The 15,042-nt window shown below is 39.1% G+C and overlaps 1 protein-coding gene and 1 long non-coding RNA gene across 15 annotated transcripts in view; one reads left to right on the top strand and one right to left on the bottom strand.

The window, feature by feature from the left end:
- Positions 1 to 15,042, top strand: part of LOC133270559 (uncharacterized) — a 985,299-nt gene that overhangs the window by 702,764 nt on the left and 267,493 nt on the right. The gene's annotated exons all lie outside the window — the stretch shown is intronic.
- Positions 1 to 15,042, bottom strand: part of CACNA1D (calcium voltage-gated channel subunit alpha1 D) — a 188,452-nt gene that overhangs the window by 111,718 nt on the left and 61,692 nt on the right. For 13 of the 14 annotated variants that reach the window (XM_061455851.1, XM_061455841.1, XM_061455840.1 and 10 more), the window contains exons 4-7: positions 9,965 to 10,104; positions 3,591 to 3,733; positions 2,117 to 2,269; positions 953 to 1,149 (exon numbers count right to left, since the gene is read on the bottom strand). In XM_061455851.1, the coding sequence (XP_061311835.1) occupies positions 953 to 1,149; positions 2,117 to 2,269; positions 3,591 to 3,733; positions 9,965 to 10,104 (633 nt within the window). Of the gene's footprint in view, positions 1 to 952; positions 1,150 to 2,116; positions 2,270 to 3,590; positions 3,734 to 9,964; positions 10,105 to 15,042 lie in introns of those variants that run through there. The other variant, XM_061455850.1, reaches the window with a different exon arrangement.

Below are 15,042 nucleotides of genomic sequence, written 5' to 3'. Positions count from 1 at the left end.
CTTTCATGTTTTCTAACATTTCACCTATTGGAAATGATATTTGTTATCAGGTCCTAGTTGCTGCAAAGACTTACTGCTAAGTACCAAGTAGTACAGAACATTCTCATTAATTTTCAGCATCTATCGTAGGTTGGTTCTGTCACAGACTTCTTGAATGACCTTGGACAAAACACATCAGATATTAAAGTGCTTAATGATTCACAAAAAAATCTGATGTTCTTAGCTTGGAATGGGGTTAGGCAGAGAAACGCCAATCTGCATATTTAGGTGACCTTTTACCTTTTAAAATCCGTGTGCTCTTTTTCCTCCATTCTCATTTGTAAAGTCAGCACTAAATATGTCTTCAGTTTCCCAGTTTGTGTCCAGCTGTCTGCTTACGTTGTAAGATTGTGGAGATTCCACACCTGATGCTAGAGTGGCATTTAAAGATGGGGACTTACAGAGTTAGGTTTTTGAATATATTTTGCTGCTACTACAGGGACAGGCTCACAGCCCTTGTGATTTGTTGTTTCTGAGTGGTTAACAAATGGTCTGTAGTCCCCACGGCAAGCCATGACAGTTGAGAGCTTGCTTTGTTCTAATTTATGTTAACATTGTGAAATATTCTGCAGAAATACTGCAAAAAGAGCTCTTAAGCTTAATCAGAAAAGACATACTTAAAACTGTAGGCTTGCATAAAAACAAAAATAAACTAGTCCAAAGGACATAAACATAATATTACATTTATCCAAAAAGAATAGGAAGAAAAAAAATCAAATAAGCAACGAATAAATTTGTTTCTAAAATGTCTTTTTAGCCTGAGGAGTCCAGTAAGACACTGCAACTGGAAAAAGTGTGCAGCTGAGCACATCTGCAAAACTCACCAAGATTTCCTGCTGATGGCATTGCAAACCACACTTGAACATTGAAGCTTGTTTAAAAGTAAGCATAGCTCAGTGATTACTAAACTCACCCAGTATAACACATCAGTCCATCCTTCCATGGTTATACACTGGAACACAGTCAACATTGCAAACGCAAAATTATCGAAGTTGGTTATGCCTCCATTTGGTCCAACCCATCCACCCTTACATTCAGTGCCATTCATGACACACTGACGTCCATTCCCTGAGAACGCACAAGGTGCTGGATCTTCTTCAACTAGTATATCTGAAAATTGAACAAAAACAAAGATTTTTCAGTTCTCCAATTTTTGTGCGTGAACTCTTCTCATGAACAAATATCAACCCTGTTGGAAGGTAAATCCAGATATCAACCTGAGATACCCTGAGAAAGGCAACCCATGGGAGCTTCAGAGTACTCTCACATCTGGGCCTTGCCACCTTAAAATGGGTTAATCAAAATTGAAAGGATAAAAGAGCTCAAGTAATTAAGCAGTGGAAAAAAACATGTAATAATACAACAGATATTTTTTAGAATCTCCTCCTGCCCTTTTTATATTCCCCTCTTCATTACTGTTTTTCACTTCACACTAACATATGGACCAGCAGGGAAAACAGGTCTGGATTAATTCCTATGCATGGTTTACTTCATTATTTACCTGACAGAAATGTAGCCTTAGCCATCAAATCTCTCCCTCACGATGTTTCACTCCTTCAGAATTCTTCCATAACAAACACTTTCATTTCATCATTTCACCTGGATGGAGGAGGACTGTTTTCTTTCCCTACTCATTTCAAAATTGCACTTCTTATCAAGCTGCCACAATCTTGAAGGAGAAACACTGCCCAGTTGTGGACTCGGGAAAGTAAATATCTACCCTGGAATATGACTAGCTAGCTTTTCAGTAATCAGAGATTAGGGAAAAAAAAAAGCAAACAAACAACTACTGAGTTTTCCCTTGTAGATAGTCACTCTTACTACTTTCACTAGCAACATTTCAGTTACACACTTTAGAAATGAAAACCTATTCAAAGCATGTTCTTTCTTTAAGTGGCTTGCATTTTTGGTTTTGTTTCTTAAATTTCATGCACTCTTTCTATAATTATGAACCACAGCAAAAACTGGAATTACAACAGTTTTAGTGCTTTGGCCCCTATTCCATTTCAAACTGAGACTCCACAGAGTTGAAAACTGGAATTAGTCCCTTATTTTAGGGAACAATTTCATGACTTACCTGAATCAATAAGAAAACAAGATTTGTGCATTTTTCCAATAAAAAGTTCCAATCCTATAATAGCATAGATTATGATTACAAACAATACCAAAAGGGCAATATGGAGAAGGGGAACCATGGCTTTTATAATGGAGTTCAGGACAACTTGTAAACCTAAAAGAAAAGAGGATACAAGATATGAACTGGTTTTCTATGTCTTGTCTTACCAAATTTTCTGTAATTACATATTATCATAGATTAATGATACAGACATGCAGACTGAGTCAGTTTTAAAACTACTGCCCAGAACTACAAAATGTCCCTATAAGATCATAAGATACTTCACAAGAATCAAAAACTCTGTGTCAAAATCTAATTAATCCCTCTGTTAAAATAAGTTATATCACAGAAATCAATAATTGAAAGAATCATTGTCAAAAGAATTTATAGGATTCTTTTGGTTTTGTTTTCTGGGGGTTTTTTGGTGGTGTTTTTTTTCTTTTTTTTAGAAATAAAGTGCATGTAGTCCATGTCTCGCTATCGGTCATTTTAGATGGCCTTAAAGTTCTGTGCTATTTTTTTTATCATTATTCCTCACATCACTTTCAGAGGGTAAGGCCCCTTTTTTTTTTCTCCTTAATTATTTAGCCAAACCTTGGTTTTACCAAATGAAATTAATCCCAGACTAATGAAGCTGCCATAGTACCAGTGAGAACAAAATATGCCTCTTAACAGACTTCCTTCCTGACATTTCATAAGACTGCTTCTTTCTTCACTGAAGTTCTTTTGCTAAATATATACCATCACGATCATTTCCACGTAGCAGACTATGATATAATAAACACAGCATTAGGATTCCTTCTCTTGAATGTCTTGGAAAGAGCTGAATTTTAAGCCATGAACCTCATATTCAGCCAAATAGTTTCAGTAATTAATAATGTATTAAAAGAAAATAGGAAAGCTTAACAGAAAATTCAATGCTTTCTTTAAATAATATTGCTCTACTTTTTAAGTTTCCTAATTTATCTGTTAGCTCTACTGAGATAAACAGAAGGCATTCTTGTGCATTGGTGGGGGCAGGAAATACGAAATGTGTAATGTGCTTTGGCATATACTTACCAACATATAAACTGATTTAGGACCACCTACACTTTCTGATCTGTCGGGTTTTGGAATTAAAAAAAATCCAAATTGTGTTTTTTGGTGTATTTGCATTTTAACGTGTAATTTACTTTTACATAAAGCTTCTAAAAAGGAAGCGTATTCCCCTCTCTGCTTATTGAACTGTGTAAGAAGATCATACACTAAATGAATTCACAATCCTTTGTTCAACTTGAAATATCATTCCTCTTGAAACTCACTTTCTATACATAACCAGATAACAAAAAATCAAATTCATATTATCTCATTTCTGTTAGCATCTGGAACAAGAAAGTTAAGCAATCAGGTCAGTTACAGCATTCATTCCAATGAAATTAAATATAAAAGAGCTTACTGGGCACTCCTGATACAAGCCGGAGAGGTCGCAATACACGAAAGGCTCTTAGGGCTTTGACATCAAAGCCACCAGGTTTGCCACCTGAGTGGCTGCCACCTTCTGTTTCTTTGGTTAATTGTTCCAATATTACACTAAATAATCTAGAAAATGAGATGAAGTGTAAGGTCATCACCATCCATTTGCCATGCAATCAAAAGTATTACAAAATTACTTGAACTGCAGAAAATTCTGAAAAGCTGTTCAGCTATCAATATGAGAGGCATATTTACACATTAAATCATGACAGAAGAGTCAGGAGGTGCAAGAGTGCATCCCCCCAGAGAGCGATGATCAGACAGTATCCAATAAATTAGCATTCTGCTTGTATACACAATCTGCTATTTTTGAATAAATGAAGCTATTTTGCTACTTTGCTAATTCTTCGTTCAAGCATTTTAGCTGTAAGGTTTGGAGAACTAGTCTTCTCTTTAGAAGATTAAATAGGTAATCATTAGAAACCATCTGTTTCAATTTTTGTGGAATATATGAACTCCAAGGCACACTGCAGTTCAACAGTCTAAATACAGTTAGCAAAAACTAATTATACTAAAATCAGAGTCCAAAACTTAATAACACCAAAAGGATTTGGTTTTTTACACATGGTATCTTTGAGGATAAAAATATTCCCAGATGACTCATTTATTATACTGTATTTCTTCACTGCAGAAATGAACTAGTCATTCATTAGAACAGTCCGAAGGCAAGAGTTTTCTCTTTCTTTCCCACTTCCAGCAGGAATTTAAAGGGATGCAAGTGCTTGAAGTGCTAAATAATCCTAGGTTTATTCAACTAGCTTGGACCTGCCTTTCAGATACGAGGTTTCCTAGACTGTGGCTAGACCATGCAGACCATATTATTCTTTGCACTGAGTCTGTACTTCAGTAGTTGCAAAACCAAACTTCTCCTGAAAAGGATTATCAAGACAATAGAGTTTTGTACTCATGAAAAATGCTCCACACCTGTAAAGGACTCCTGGAATTTACACGGTTTTGGGTTTGTCAAGACAAGTTTTCACAACTCTGTTTCACAGCCCTACCACACTGGATCATTCTGAAGAATCATGTAGTATTTAATGGGCTTCCCAAACTACAATACTGAATACTTTCTCCTCCCTCAGCAGTTGACATGTATCAGTCAATGCCCATTCCCTATTCTGCTTCATTCTTCTGCAGAGTGAAACCAAGGCACAAACACTACGTACTGCTATAACAACAGAAACCCAGACATTCAATATATCAGGTCCTGTTTTAGCCCTATAATTTAATAGAATCATAGAATAGTTAGGGTTGAACAGGACCTTAAGATCATCTAGTTCCAACCCACCTGCCATGGGCAGGGACACCTTATGCTAAATCATATCACCCAAAGTCTCATCCAACCTGGTCTTGAACACTGCCAGGGACGGAGCATTCACAACCTCCCTGGGCAACCCATTCCAGTGCCTCACCACCCTAACAGGAAAGAATTTCCTTCCTATATCCAATCTAAACTTCCCCTGTTTAAGTTTTAACCTGTTACCCCTTGTCCTATCACTGCAGTGCCTAATGAAGAGTCCCTGCCCAGCATCCCTATAGGTCCCCTTCAGCCCCAACTTCCTCAGCCTGTCTTTATACAGGAGGTGCTCCAGTCCCCTGATCATCCTTGTGGCCCTTCTCTGGACTTATTCCAACAGTTCCATGTCCTTTTTATGTTGAGGACACCAGAACTGCACACGATACTCCGGGTGAGGTCTCACAAGAGCAGAGTAGAGGGGCAGGATCACCTCCTTCAACCTGCTGGTCACGATCCTTTTGATGCAGCCCAGGATACGGTTGGCTTTCTGGGCTGCGAGCGCACACTGAAGCCGGCTCATGTTCATTTTCTCATTGACCAACACCCCCAAGTCCTTCCACGCAGGGCTGCTCTGAATCTCTTCTCTGCCCAACCTGTAGCTGTGCCTGGCATTGCTCCCACCCAGGTGTAGGACCTTGCACTTGGCATGGTTAAACTTCATGAGGTTGGCATCAGCCACCTCACAAGCGTGTCAAGGTCCCTCTGGATGGCATTCCTTCCCTCCAGGGTATCAACTGAACCACACAGCTTGGTGTCATCGGCAAACTTGCTGAGGGCGCACTCAATCCCACTGTCCATGTCAGCGACAAAGATGTTGAAGAAGACCGGTCCCAACACCGATCCCTGAGGGACACCACTCGTTACTGGTCTCCAGCTGGACATTGAGCCATTGACCACAACTCTCTGTGTGTGGCCATCCAGCCAGTTCTTTATCCACCGAGTGGTCCATCCATCAAATTGATGTCTCTCCAATTTAGAGACGTGTGGGACAGTGTGGAACGCTTTACACAAGTCCAGGTAGATGACATCAACTGCTCTACCCCTGTCCATCAGTTCTGTAGCCCCATCATAGAAGGCCACCACATTGGTCAGGCAGGATTTCCCCTTAGTGAAGCCATGCTGGCTGTCACCAAGCACCTTGTTGATTTTCATGTGCCTTAGCATGCCTTCCAGGAGAATCTGCTCCAAGATTTTGACAGGCACAGAGGTGAGACTGACTGCTCTGTAATTCCCCGGGTCATCCATTTTCCCCTTCTTGAAAATGGGGGTTATATTTCCCTTTTTCCAGTCATCGGGAACTTCACCTGACTGCCATGATTTCTCAAATATGATGGCCAGCGGCTTTGCAACTTCATTCACCAGCTCCTTCAGGACCCACGGATGGATCTCATCAGGACCCACGGACTTCTGCATGTCCTGATTTTTAAGATGGCCTCGAACCAGTTACTGTCCTACAACAGTGGGCCCAAGGTCTTCACTCTCACAGTCCCTGCATCTGCCTTCCAAGACTTGGGTGGTTTGGTCAGAGCCTTTGCCAGTGAAGACCGAGGTAAAGAAGTCATTCAGAACCTCAGCCTTCTCCAAATCCTGTGCAGCCAGTTCTCCTGAGAGCTTCCTAAGGGGGCCTACATTCTCCCTAGTCTGTTTTTTATTTGCTATGTACTTGTAGAATCCCTTCCTGTTATCTTTAATACCTCTAGCTAAGTTTAATTCTAACTGGGCCTTAGCTTTCCTAACCTGGTCCCTAGCTTCATGGACAACATCCCTGTACTCTTCCCAGGCCGCCTGTCCTTGCTTCCACTTATTATAAGCCTCTTTTCTCAATTGAATTTTCCTCAGGAGCTCCTTATCCATCCAAGGAGGTTTCCTGGCCCTCCTGCTGCACTTCCTTCTGGTTGGGATGCAACACTCCTGAGCTTGTAGCAGGTGATCCTTGAATATCAACCAACAGTCTTGGTCTCCCCTGCCCTGTAGGGCTGTATCCCATGGAACCTTCTGAAGCAGGTTCCTGAAGAGGCCAAAGTCTGCTCTTTTGAAGTCCAGGGCAGTGAGCTTGCTGCATGCTCTTCTCACTGTCCTGAGGATCTCAAACTCGAGCATCTCATGATCGCTGCATCCAAGGCTGCCCTGGAGCATCACATTTCCAACGAGCCCTTCCCTGTTGGTGAGCACGAGGTCAAGCATGGCACCTCTCCTTGTCGGCTCCTCTATTACTTGCAGAAGGAAGTTGTCTTCCACACAATTGAGGAACCTCCTGAATTGGTCGTGCCGGGCCGTACCGTCCTTCCAACAGATGTCAGGGTGGTTGAAGTCACCCATGAGAACAAGGCTCTGTGAGCATGAGGCTTTTCCTATCTGTCTATGGAGTGCTTTATCCACAGGTTCTCCTTGATCAGGAGATCTGTAACAGATCTCCACAGTAATGTCTCCCATAGCTATATTCCCTTTAACCCTGACCCACAAACTCTCTGTAGACTGCTCACCTGTCCCCAGACAGAGTTCCATACTCTCCAGCCTATCCCTAACATAAAGGGCAACTCCCCCTCCCCGCCTGCCAGGCCTGTCTTTTCTGAAGAGCCTGTAACCTTCCATTTTAAGACTCCAATCACAGGAGCCACCCCACCATGTTTAGAGCCATCTACCACCCATAGACATGCACACATCTCTAATTCCTCATTTGCTCCCCATGCTACGGGCATTTGTACAGAGGCATCTGAGCCGAGCTCCAAATGAAGCCGGCTCATTGGCTGGAGCGGCTGGGATACCTCTACATTGCTCCAAGCATTTATTATAGTTTCTGGCAACTGACTGTGTGTGTTGGAACAGAATGATGCCCCCCTCTCCCATAATTCTAAGAAAGGGAGCAACCTCAATGATTTCAGTGACTACTGATGCTTTAAAGGTAGACGTGATTTAAAGGACTTCTGAATCAAGCTCCAGCTTAAGAGAAGCTGCTTTCAGCCTGTCATCATTCAGAAAATTAAAGGGCTATAGGCATAGGAAGGTGCTATGAAAGCTTTCTCTACCAGGACCTTATTCTTTCACAAAAAGCAATGGAAATTATGTGGAATAGCATGCAGACAAGTAGTAGACTGCTCTGAAAGTAATTCATACTTTGTTAGGAAGTGACAAAGATGGGAGAAACCCACACTGATGGCTACGTCTACAGCTCTATCATTTTATGTCTATCCTATAAAGACATTGAGGCAGAAATCCAATGATCTCCCTTGTTAAAATTGACATTTATTTTCCTGAACAGTTTATGAAAGTTTAAATGCCAAATTTGATGTTGTGGAAAGAAGTCTGTATACATGCTTCCCTTCTGCTAGTAGAGATTTCATTTGGTGTAATTTATGTGTTTGGACTGCTACAGTTTCTGCTGAAAAAGCAAATAAAACAAATTTCGTCTAATACATTCAATACAGGACACATGGCAGCTCTTCAAAGCTATTAAAATACCTGATGAAATTTCACAATGAAACTAGGCAAACAGAATCAGATCCAGAAGTGATTCCATATCCACCTTGGGTTATATACAAAAATCAATTTCCACTGGGCTTTTAAGTATTAATTAAAGAAATGGACTAATGCTTGCTTATTTGCTTATGTGGGTTGTGCTGTTCTTAAAAGAAGAACATTGCTCACAGAGTGCAGGAACAAAAATATTGCTCATTTTTGTCAGTGCCTGACATGTTATGAAAGGTCCATCTTGTCTTCCAGTTACACTGGTGACAACCTACACAATAGTTTATAATCCAAAACTTTCTGTTTTGAGCTAGGATTTACATCTTAGTGTGATATTTTAAGTATTTCATAAGATGTAGTGCTTTTTATTTCGTATTTTGCACGGATTCAGTGGGAGCATTTGACCTAACTAGATTTAGCTTCCAATAATGAGTGTTTTATGAGTTAATGGAAATTTTTTTAGTTATCATGTATTTAGGACAGAGCCAAAGATAGAGGTCATGTTAATTAGACTGCTCCAGGGCTACTGTAACTCCATGGTCTTGACAAAAGGGAAGAGGTCTATTCAAGTGACTGCCTGGCAAGAGAATAGAGCTCTTGTGTGTGATAGTCCCCACACCTGCCCACCAAGCTTCCCCTTCAGGCACAGAGGCCAATCTGTTGAGAGTGACCTGACCTGATGAAGGACCTATTTATATAGAAATTTTAGTCCTGGACCAAAACTGCCTGAATGCCAAGCAAGCGGCCCAAATACAATCTCTTCAATAACATTTACTCTCAGAAGCATATAGTTGGGCATTCATAATACTGACCCAATTTTAATAATGCTTTGCCATAAATTCCTTTACTTTGTCTCTTTTTCTATTCCCTTCATGTAATGATATGAGTTAAGGGCCTTTCCAATTACAGGCAACCCTTGATATAGTTTCAACTTAAAAGTGAAATTAGACTTGCACAATGCATGACAATGTCTTCCTTGCAAGCCAGCCACAGCATACAAAGTTATATGTTGATAATGTTCTCTATGTTCTACACAAGAAAAAAAAATGTTTGCTTGTTAACAAAATTTTTTTTAACTGAACAGGCTGCCCAAGGAAGTGGTGAATGCTCCATCCCTGGCAGTGTTCAAGGCCAGGTGCTCCCAGACATCTTTGTAGAATACATGAACTCCTCATAACCACAGCATAGGGATAAATGAATAAAAGGAATAAGTATGTATGGACCTAAACAGATCAACCTTTATCATATGGAAAGACACCAGGAGTTCACCTTGGAAAAAATCAAATGGAAAAGATTTTGCAAAGCAACAACCAAGGAAAATTTTTGGCACAACTCAGAATTCCTGAGAACTTTCAAGGCTGTTGCACATAGCATTGAGAACTTTTAGGACTTTGTCTTGAATTTTTCACTCAGTTCATTCTTTTACTCCAGAAGAACAAAAATCAAGCATAGGCCATTACTCACAGCCAAACAGGTCTACATCTACCTCACCGTAAAGATTTAAATCTTTCTGTAATGAAGGATAAATTACTTACCCTACTACTACTATTACAAAATCCAATAAATTCCATCCATTTCTAACATACGCATTGGGGTGTAATAATAATCCATATGCTATAATCTTCAAAAATGTTTCAACTGTAAAAATTATCAGGAAGGCATATTCTACTTTTTCCTGTAGAAGACAAAAAAAAAGTACAATGAACGACAACAGAATTCGACGGCTCTTTTACCAGTTAGAATTTGCAGAAAGTGGGTAAGTTGTATTGATAAGGACTAAAGAGATGCAATATTTCATGTCAATTTATTTTACAGGCTTTAACTGCATAGTACTTAATGACAGCTGTACTGACAAGGTTGTAATTACATAATTACATGCTATTTCCCTGTTTTCACAATCTGTGAAAGAGGTTCCGTTTCTGCAACCATGTAAGCATACTGTACCTTTGCTTAATCAAATAGTCCCATCCAAGTCAACAGGATTCTTTGCATTCATTAAAACCAGAAAATGCTGTAGAACAGGACCCTGGACTATCCTTAGAACGTATGCTGTGATACACTTCCACTGTTTCAGCCTTTATTTAATTAAGACCCTGAGTTCTACCTAGTAAGAGAGTTTGAGACAGTGTTATCCCATATTAAAGAGATTCAAAATGTTGTAAGCTATTTAGCAAGGTCTTCATTTCACACTGTCTTGCAACTTTTTCATTTTGATGTGAAAGTTTACATTGACTACTTCTTCCTTCTACATCACCAGAATTTCTTTACATCACCCTAATATGCTTGAAGAACTTTAAAGTTAGTACATCACCACCTTGTATCATTCAGATTTGTTTCAATGCTTTTCTAAAAACATTATTAATTAATTTTCCCAACATTCTTATTTAAAAGAGAGCTATACATTAAATGTCTTCTTGCTAATTGGATAATATTTTTGTGGCTTGCTTCTATAGTCACAGCATATTTGATTTGGATAAATTGCAAGCCACTGCTATAAAACCAGGTCAATTAACACATTTGTTCTTTATACTTTCAGAAATCATCATTTCATGTAATACTTTGCTTAGTTACCTGTTGCTATGCAAACACTAGAGTCAAGAATAAGACACTTTCTTTAAATTTGTACAGGAACGCATAATCACAAAAATTAAAAATAAATGCAAAAATATAAATGTATAATTGCTCACAATGTTGATCATATGGACTATATGCTCAATAAGGATTACAGTCTTCTAACTATGATATATACTCAAATATAGCTCAGACATTACACACAAAACTATGTATCTGTTATTTGTTACACAGCTTCCACATGCAACCAAATAAAACCAAACCTCAATCATTTGTAATTTAAATAAAGATCTTTATATTCTCATGTGCAACATCTTTAATTTGGCAAACTAGATTTCTCTTCCTCATGACAATGCCATATAGGATTATGCATAGGATGTGTTTTATCCATTTATAACTCTGACACCCGTGACTTAATAAATATAGAGGCTTAGCAATAAACTACAGCCTTCTCTCCAGGCCTTCATCTCCAGTAAGCAGCACCCTTGGATCATCATGAGAGGTAAGACTTTTTCTCAGTGCAAAGCAAGGATTCCTGGACCTCCTCTGTTCAGGTCTGTCCCATACTCCTGCCCTTCTCTTCTGCTTTGAGTACACTACATAAACACTGTAGAGCTTCACCCAAGGCAGCTTCTCTTCAGCTGTGTTATATCTTGCCTGGTATCGTCCAGCCCAGTGAAACTGATGGACATCTTCCTTCTCCTCATACTTCCTAACTCTTCTTTCAAAATTGCCCCTTCCACTTACCTCTTAATTTATCACCAGTAAACTGGAAAAAAAAATTACTGGATAATAAAAGCAAAGTGACGTCATGAAAGAAACAGTAAAAAAGATTGGGTTTGGTTTGTGCACCAAAAGCCATCAGATTTATTTGGCTCCACATACATTACAATAATATGAATTATCAGCATTCCTGAGAAAGATACTGCAAAAATGCCTAAATTCAAGGAAATCCTATGATGCACACATTTCACAATAACAGCTATTTTTGTCTTCCTGCATATAACTAAGTCTGTAGCTTGGATATAGAAATATAAATAATGTAAGACAACACAAAGAAGACAAAAATATTTTGGTTGGCATTTGCTCTAAGCAAAATATACTTCAAAATCATAGTAGTAAAAGAAAAGGTGAGACAAAAAAAAGTTTTATATATGCAAAGTTTCAACAGTTTCTTTACATAAATGGAACACAGGACACAGGAGTGGATGACACCTGCTGGGTCACTGTGTCCAGTGTCCTGTTACTGCGGTCAAATATGTAATTTAATTCCACTCATCAAGCTACCAGATTCCATCCTAAAAAGCATCTTTGTCCTTCACTGCTTCCCATAAAAGAATGTTCCAATGCTCTTCTGCTATAGGGGCTAGGCAGTCCTATTCTTAGTGTAACTTGCTTAATGTTTATGTGCCCTTGAAGTTCATTTTAATGTGACTGTTCAAATTCAACAACTCTACCTTATCACTTACCATCCATCTTTTAAAATAATATTGGTCTTGTTCCAGCTTATTTTATTCTCTTTTATGGAAATGGGAGTGTTTCTTATTTCCTAAATAGTACTGCAAACATTCTCTTAAAACAATATGGGATGTAAGACAAGGTCATTTTTTAAACCCAGTGGTGGGCTTAAGGTCAGGGTGTTCACTTAGCAGATGGATCGTAATAAACCTTGACAGCTGGACCAACAGAAGCCATGTGAATCTCAGCAAGAAAGTATGTCAAGTTCTGCACCATCAGGTTAAATAATGCCACACCAATATGGGCTGAGAAAGGACCTCCAAGTCATAGTGGGCATCAAGTTAAATATGTGCTCATCTGAAATCAGACAAATTCCGTATTGGACTGTATTAGGAGCACCACGGTGACCAGATAGCAGGAAATTATCTGCCTCTACTCAGTGCCATGAGGCTACAGCACTACTACAGTTTTGGGTCTCTTAGTTCAAATAGCATGTTGAGAAAGTGCAGACTCCAGTGAAGGAAAGATCTCCTGTTCAGCAAAGAGAAGGCTAAGAGAAGGTTTAGCAGTAGACTACTATTACTTGAAAGGGGACGTGTTAAAAAGACTGTGAAGCCAAACACCAAGTAGCAGTACGTGGTAAAACAAGGGCAAAAAGCCACAAGCTGCAGGTTTGTAGGTTCACCGGATGTTAAGATTAACTTCTGTATCAGAAGGGTAGTGCCAAACAGGAACATGCAAGTAAGAAGTTTTGAAGATGCAGCTAGGCAAAGGTGTAGCTGACCTGATCTAGCACTGGTGACACTCCTCCTAGGCACTGAAGGACTAGGTAACCTCCAGAGGTTTCTCCCAGTTAACAATTCTATAATTCCTATTACTATCATATGATTCTGATAATTCCTATGTGATCATTGTCATCAAGTGCTTCAGGACACGTACAAGCACTTACCCCCAATACACATTCAACATGCAAAAGGCCCTCATTCTACTGAATGTTGAACATGGGGAAGTTTTCCTTCCTTTCTGTCAAAGAATGGAAATGTTTCCTTCCATCCTTGTTCCCTTTATATAGGATTTACGTCCTTGTTGTAAAGCATATATATATTCCTGGTTCCAGAATTTGCCCCTAAAAACATATATGCATAATGGATACAAGACAGAATGAAGAATGATGGTATCAATGGAGCCAATGGCACAGGGGAAAGACACTTTGTAACAATAACCACTGGGCAATCCAAGAGCCACAATTTCCTGAAAACCCTGAGAAAAGAAACACATATTTCTGTACATCTACAACCAGAGGCACCCATTATTTCCCAGTGTTTCATTTTTCCTCTCTTCCTCTTTTCCTTCCTTCCTTTTTCTTTCAAGTTCCCACCCAATTTTTAACACTCCTCTCAAATCACGACTTGTGACTTCCCCAGAGGCCAGACGAATGATTTGGCCCAGTAGTTACCGATAATCACAGCACAGGCTGTGCTTTCTTTACAGGCTGTTTTTTGTGGTGGGTTTTTTTTTCTTTTTTTTTTTCCTCTCTCTTTTAATAAGTAGGCAGCCAGCAGATGTTCTAACACGAACTGCGAAGTTAACAACCTGCTCACCCTCAGGAAGAACTGGCAGTCCCTTCTCACACTTTGGTAACTTCTTGCCAGTCACTTAGAGACATCACTTTTTGCCTCTGGCAACTGAAATACATCTGTAGGTGATGCATCACCTACATGTCCTGATCTTAAAGAACCATTACTCAAGAGCAAATATAGTTTAATGTATCATATCATTTTCAGTTATTACTTGAAGAGTTGCAGAGGTCAGGCTGCTGTGTAAAAATAAACCTAAAGCTGTAAGAGACAATTTAAAAATACAGACTGAAGACCGCAGTTCTAACAGTTTGTGATGCACACATTTATCCTTCTTATCTCTACAGAGGAGAAAACTGCACATTTTGCTTCATTCAGATTAGTTGAGATCTTTAAGTGAATACTTCATTTCATTAAAAATGGAAGTAGGAACACTAAGAAAAAAGACAACCAACCAAACAAAGAAGGGAATACCTAAGAGTGCCTGCCTTAAAACCAAAATATTTATTAAAAGAAACTGAGAAGACAATTTTGGTTCTAAGAAATTGCACAGACTAAATTACAATTATTTATATTATTACAATAGAAATTGTATATATGTTCTAATATCTATTAATGCATTTATTTCTATATTGCAGCACAAATGTAGCAAAGAAAAATGACCGGTGTAAATCAAAAGAAGATATGAAGCACAAAAATCTGTGTTACTACAGATCCAATTCTACGGCTGTATAGATTAACAGTAGTTTCTTCACTGATTTGATACCACAGAGCTACATCCTTCCCCTTTACAGGCAGCTGTCCCTGAAAGGCTGTCTCACACTTTTGTCAATGTTGCTTAAAATCTCCAAGTCTCAGCAAATTTTTTTCTGAATATATGATGCAACAACAGACTGATAAGACGCACTGCCTTTCTGATAGAGTCCAATGATCTCCACTTTGATACTGACCATGGAGTACAAAACAAAGCTACCGTTACACACTGAGTTTCAGTGAAGTCATTAGAC

This window comes from Pezoporus flaviventris, unplaced genomic scaffold, assembly GCF_033815535.1.
Source record: "Pezoporus flaviventris isolate CSIRO_AGI_PZ_B2104156 unplaced genomic scaffold, CSIRO_AGI_Pfla_v1 ptg000021l, whole genome shotgun sequence".
NCBI classification, from domain to species: Eukaryota; Metazoa; Chordata; class Aves; order Psittaciformes; family Psittacidae; genus Pezoporus; species Pezoporus flaviventris.
Note: the sequence above shows the minus strand (reverse complement) of the source record. Positions and strands in the feature narration are given on the sequence as shown.